Source organism: Phaseolus vulgaris, chromosome 5 (assembly GCF_051622355.1).
Source record: "Phaseolus vulgaris cultivar YP4 chromosome 5, ASM5162235v1, whole genome shotgun sequence".
Classification (NCBI taxonomy): Eukaryota; Viridiplantae; Streptophyta; class Magnoliopsida; order Fabales; family Fabaceae; genus Phaseolus; species Phaseolus vulgaris.
In genome coordinates this window covers 4,991,336-4,997,335 of record NC_143502.1, presented here as the reverse complement: position 1 = coordinate 4,997,335, position 6,000 = coordinate 4,991,336, and the positions used below count along the sequence as shown (strand labels likewise).

General features: G+C 30.3%; 1 protein-coding gene across 3 annotated transcripts; it reads left to right on the top strand.

Moving 5' to 3' along the window:
* Positions 1-285: 285 nt before the first annotated feature.
* On the top strand, positions 286-3,758 carry LOC137834953 (cyclin-C1-2). Of its 3 annotated transcripts, none has more exons than XR_011084984.2 (6): positions 345-391; positions 471-569; positions 659-765; positions 2,216-2,291; positions 2,592-2,710; positions 2,840-3,033. XR_011084984.2 is itself a non-coding variant. In XM_090302584.1 (6 exons), exons 4-6 carry the CDS (start codon positions 2,599-2,601, stop codon positions 3,393-3,395), a joined length of 237 nt encoding a protein of 78 aa, XP_090158710.1. In that variant the 5' UTR covers positions 345-391; positions 471-569; positions 659-765; positions 2,592-2,598; the 3' UTR covers positions 3,396-3,758. The 3 variants fall into 3 exon arrangements, 1 of the variants encoding a protein (XP_090158710.1); XM_090302584.1 differs by lacking the exon at positions 2,216-2,291 and adding an exon at positions 3,373-3,758 and having other exon boundaries at positions 2,840-2,941; XR_016521076.1 differs by lacking the exons at positions 345-391; positions 2,216-2,291 and adding an exon at positions 286-335.
* Positions 3,759-6,000: the final 2,242 nt, after the last annotated feature.

The following is a 6,000-nucleotide window of genomic DNA, read 5'->3' as shown; positions in this document are numbered from 1 at the left end:
TTTGAAATACATAATTCAAACATTTTCTGATTATTATTCAAAATATTTTCTGTATTTTGAAAGATATTTTAAATTATACAATTTCAATTTCAAATATTTTAAATTTTAAATCATATTTCAAAGTAATTATATTTTTTATTTTATACGTATACTGAAATAAAAGATACATTTTATATATTTTATAAATATTTACAGATTCAGAAAATGTATTTTGAATTGAAAATTCTAAAAGATAATTTCAACTGTTATTTTTGGCGGTAAGTCGCGGTTTTTCCATTAACCCTGTTCTTGTGTTTTTCTTTTTGTTACACCTGTTCTTATGTTTCCTTCATAACGTAAGTGCCATCGCGTTGTCTTTTTATGTTCACCCTTTTTGTTTTGTGCAATTCTGGTTTGTTTTTCATCCTTGGTTGAAATTGGATCAATTTTTAATGGGTTCCTCTTCTAAATGGGTTTGGTTCACTCTGCAGTTGCACTGTGATTGTCCACCGTTTTCTGGTTTCTCTTTGGCTCAATTTCGCTCATCTCTGAAGAAACATGGCTGCCAATTTCTGGACATAATCTCATCAGTATGTTTCATCTCTCCCAAGATTCCTTCTTTCTCTCTTTGTGTGCATCTGTGTGTAATTTGGGATTCTTGGGATTCTGAACCTTGCAGCAAGCATCTTCTGGAACAGGAAGATGTGGATATGGTGAATGCACTAGACAAGGAAAATGGTGTCACACTGGAGGATTTTAAGCTCATTAAGATGCACATGGCAGATTGTATGATTTCTTTTTTTATGTCTTTCTTCAATCTCTATCATACATGTATTTATTCCCCTTTTGCCCCAGCACTGTTTTGTTCTCTAACCTTTTGTTTCTGGCTATTGCTTATGATTATCATTCTTTTACTTGTTGACGTGGTGTGCGTTCTGAATTTGTAGTTGCTGCTGTCATCCTTAGTTTTGTGTGCCAGGGATTGTTTTCAGACGGAATTTCTTATGATGGTTTTATGGATTTTTTTTTGGCATGCTGTTGTATATAAAATATTTTGAAAGATGAATAATTAGGGTTATCGTTATTGATATCCTTCGTTGACTATAGAGGGATTTGATTTTTGTTATTTATCTGTGCTGAATTTCTTCTTTTTCCTTTCTTGCTTGAGCAGATATTTTGAAATTGGCAAAAGTAAAAGTGAGGCTGAGGTGTGAACTGTATTTCTTGAATATGCACAAGTCATTTCTTTTATGTTTATAATTGGTTACGTTTTAATGTGGTAAGGGTGGGGGGAGAAGTATAAAGTGAAAAGTATATTGTATTACCAGAGAAAGATTCGTATATTGGTTTGATCTTTCTGGCTTAAAGGTCTATGCTTAGTCTGCAATGCATGAAGGGGAGAAAAAGGAATTGCCACACTTCTTGAGGCCAAAAGCCCCATGGACAAGCAGAATATGAAGTATATGTATCGTGTTGATTCTTTTTCTAGCCTTGTTTAGTTTGCCTGCATTTTGATTCTCCAATAAGCAAGACACGACCTTCAAGATTGTATGAGATGGGAGTTACAACAGTTTTGAATGCACAATTAACATAAGAAATTTTAAAATAAACTGAAAATTAGGATAAGTCAGCCATTATGTCATTACTAAACCTCCCATCTTCTCTTTCTGATCAAGGTGATATATCTATAGATGTCTGGCTTGTCTGTGATGTAGGTTTATGCATGTACTTTATACACCCACTTTCTAGAGATTCTGCAGAACCATGGCTTAGGAAATAGAGATCCATAACCACTCCCAAATGCTATGCTGCATATCTATAGTTAATTTACTATGTCCTTGATGAATTTCTTTTCTAATGTATTAGTTTAGTATGCATTTATTTATGTTTATTGAAAGTTACTTTTTTATGCAAAATTGGCATATATACGATATTGATCCATGGAATACATTTGTAATTTCATAAGTCTCTATGACTTTGTTTGATCAATTTTTGATGTAACAGACTAGACTTTTAGTGATGATCATTTACATTTGAAAAGGATATATAACACCCATATTCCCATAAGTAATGATGCTTCCTTGCCTTTTGCCATTCATAAGTGTATATGAACATGTAGAAGAGCTCTATTAGAATTTAGGAGTCTACTCAACCAATAGTGATACCACTTTAGAAGACAACTGCTATGTATTTCAGTTTTGAAATTGGACAAGTAACAAGTTGACCTTTATTACAGAAGTAGAAAATTCATCTCTAATATCCAATTCATTTATATACAATAAGGGGAACAAACAGAAGAGAAAAATAAAAGAGTAAGTGATTCCATCTTCTGCACATTTTTTTGTTTAATGTTATAAAATTTGTTTTGTTTCTTGGTTGCTTTTACTGAAAAAACTATGTTTTTAGCAGTAGCTAACTTGTTGCCATTGCTGATTCTAATATTTTTTATTTTCTCTTAATAGCTTCCGAATTTATGTGCTTGCATTGTTTTAATGTCCAGGCTGTTTTCTTATTCATAACGCCATCTTCTTCTGACCTGAAAGTAGTAGTATGTGCTTAATACCCTCACTAAGTGTCAACTGTTGACAATCTTCACTTTTTGTCATTTTAAGGAAGAGTATGGCAGAATATGATCCACGCTTGGTAGCTCCAACATGCTTGTACCTGGCATCAAAAGCAGAAGAAAGCACAGTGCAAGCTCGGCTTCTTGTATTTTACATAAAAGAATTGTGTAAGATGTTAACCTATAATTTTATTTTTCTTCATGTTGACTTCTGAACTTAAAGTGAGTAATTTGTTTTCAAAGTTGTCTCGATACTAGATTTCCTTTCTATGCTGAAACCACAGACTTTTTATGCAGATGCTGATGAGAAGAATAGATATGAAATGAAGGACATACTTGAAATGGAAATGAAGATTTTAGAAGCTCTTAATTATTACCTGGTTGTATACCACCCATACTGTGAGTGTTTGATAATGATCTCTTTGTTCAAATTTTTCAATTTTTGTACACAGGAGTGTGAAAATTATGAAAAAAAACAATTATTTTGTTCATACTTTTCTGGCCAGAAAGCTTGCAATTTTAAGGGTGTTGTCCACATAACTTTCACTAATCTAATCACAGAAAAGAGAAACTAAAGACAGTATAAAAACTGAATCACCTAGTTTAGGAAACAAAATTGTTTAAAACAATTTACATGTATTCATTGTTCCTTCTGTTCTCAGTCTTCACATTTCCGTTCTGACAGAAAGTCAAACAAATACAAATAATGAACATTTTGGCAAATTGAGTCCTGTCAAGTTAAAAATTGGTGACAGAAGAACTGGTCTGACATTCGTGTCATTTATATTCATTTATGACTTCTCATTGTGATTATATTGATAATTCTCCAGGTTGCTTCAGGATGCAGGTTTGAATGATCTAAACATGACTCAGCTAACTTGAATAAAAGTTAATTATAATACATAACTAGCTTTTTTAGGAAAGGTAAGATATGAAGAAAATAAAAAAAGAGCAAGTTGAATTTTAGGGAAAAAAAAATATTAGAGTAGTGGTGAGGAAGGTGAATGTAAGAAGGAGCAGTACTAGTTTGGATATTTCAAAAAGTTTAAAATAGGGGAGTGGTGAATATTAAAGAGGGTGTGAACAAAGATTTTATTATGTATTTTATTTGTAATATAGCCCAAATGAAATTACTAACTCTACCCCTATACTATGGAGGTCTCTTTAATCAAAACCACCTTTTATGGGTTGGACAATTGAAAAACAATTCTATATTCATATTTTATTTTGTTATTTTCGAAATTCAATACTCTAATTTTATACTTTTTCCATGCCTTTTTTGTTTTAATACATTTTCTTGAATCTCATGTATGCACGTTGAATGTAGAGAATGAGAGAGGAGATGAGATTGCTAAAAAAAGTGCAAGATTTTTCTTTTTGCACCCCATAAATTTTTCAAATAAAATTACTAACATGTTCCCTCATAATTAATACAAAACTATATTTTAAAATATATAATTCAAAACATTTTCTGATTATTTTGAAAGATAAATACGTAATTCAAAACATTTACTAATTATTTTGAAAGATATGTTAGATTATGTAATCTTATTTTAAATTATACAATTTAAAATTTTGTTTGAAATTATCTATTTAAAATTTTAAATCTTATTTCAAATTATGCAAATAAGAAGAGTGTGAAGGATTATTATGCAAGAGGAATAAAAAAATAAAAAACTGCAGAGAGTATGTACTTCTCCAATAATCCAACTATTTAGGTAAATGATTTTTTATTATTTTTATAGTTTCTTTGTACATTTCAATCCTTACATTTTTCTTCTTTTGTATTCTTCTTCTCATGACATTCTTCTTATTTTTTCTTTTCTTCTTATTCTTCTTCTAACTTTTTATTCTTCCTCTCCCTTTTCTTTTCTTTTTCATTTGTTTTCTCCTTTTGTCTTCTTCTCCTGACATCTTTTTTTTTCTTCTCTTGTCTTCTTCCTTTTCTTATTCTTTTTCTTCTTCTTCCTCTAATTCTTGTGCTTGTTCTTTTTTCTTGTTTTTGTTGTTCTTCTTTCTTCTCGTTTTGTCTTCTTATATTCTTCTTATAAGAAGACAGAAGAAGAAGAGGAAGAGGAAGAAGAAAAACATAAAGAATAAGCAGAAGAAGAAGAGGAAAAAGAGGTTGAAGAAAAAACTGAAAGAAAAAGAGGAAGAAAAAGAAGAAGAGGAAGAAAAAGAGAATGAAGAAGAAGAATTAAAATTTGTCCTTAAAACTGTGGCTACTACACTAATAAATGATTTAAGAAATAGGTTTTAATCTTCTTCTTCTTTGTTATTTTTTACGTTCCTTTTCTTCTTTTGTATAGTTTCTTCTCATGACATTCTTCTTATTTTTTCTTTTTTTACTCTTCTTCTAACTTTTTATTCTTCCTCTCCCTTTTCTTTTGTTTTCTCATTCTTTTCTTTTTCATTTGTTTTCTCCTTTTGTCTCCTTCTTCTTCTCTTCTCTTGTCATCTTTTTTCTTCTTCTTCGGTCTTCTTCCTTTTCTTATTCTTTTTCTTCTTCTTCCTCTAATTCTTGTGCTTGTTCTTTTTTCTTGTTTTTGTTGTTCTTCTTTCTTCTCGTTTTGTCTTCTTCTTCTTATAAGAAGACATAGGAAGAAGAAGAGAAAGAAAAAAAACTAAAGAATAAGCAGAAGAAGAAGAGGAAAAAGAAGTTGAAGAAAAACTGAAAGAAAAAGAGGAAGTAAAAGAAGAAGAGGAAGAAAAAGAGAATGAAGAAGAAGAATTAAAATTTGTCCTTAAAACTGTGGCTACTACACCAATAAATGATCCAAGAAATAGGTTTTAATCTTCTTCTTTGTTATTCTTTAAGTTCCTTTTCTTCTTTTGTTTAGTTTGTTTATTTCTTCTTCTTCTATTTTCTTTTCTTCTTACTCTTCTTCTAACTTTTTATTCTTCCTCTCCCTTTTCTTTTGTTTTCTCATTCTTTTCTTTTTCATTTGTTTTCTCCTTTTGTCTCCCTCTTCTCTTCTCTTGTCATCTTTTTTCTTCTTCTTCGGTCTTCTTCCTTTTCTTATTCTTTTTCTTCTTCTTCCTCTAATTCTTGTGCTTGTTCTTTTTTCTTGTTTTTGTTGTTCTTCTTTCTTCTCGTTTTGTCTTCTTCTTCTTATAAGAAGACAGCGGAAGAAGAAGAGAAAGAAAAAAAACTAAAGAATAAACAGAAGAAGAAGAGGAAAAAGAAGTTGAAGAAAAACTGAAAGAAAAAGAGGAAGTAAAAGAAGAAGAGGAAGAAAAAGAGAATGAAGAAGAAGAAGAATTAAAATTTGTCCTTAAAACTGTGGCTACTACACCAATAAATGATCCAAGAAATAGGTTTTAATCTTCTTCTTTGTTATTCTTTAAGTTCCTTTTCTTCTTTTGTTTAGTTTGTTTATTTCTTCTTCTTCTATTTTCTTTTCTTCTTACTCTTCTTCTAACTTTTTATTCTTCCTCTCCCTTTTCTTTTGTTTTCT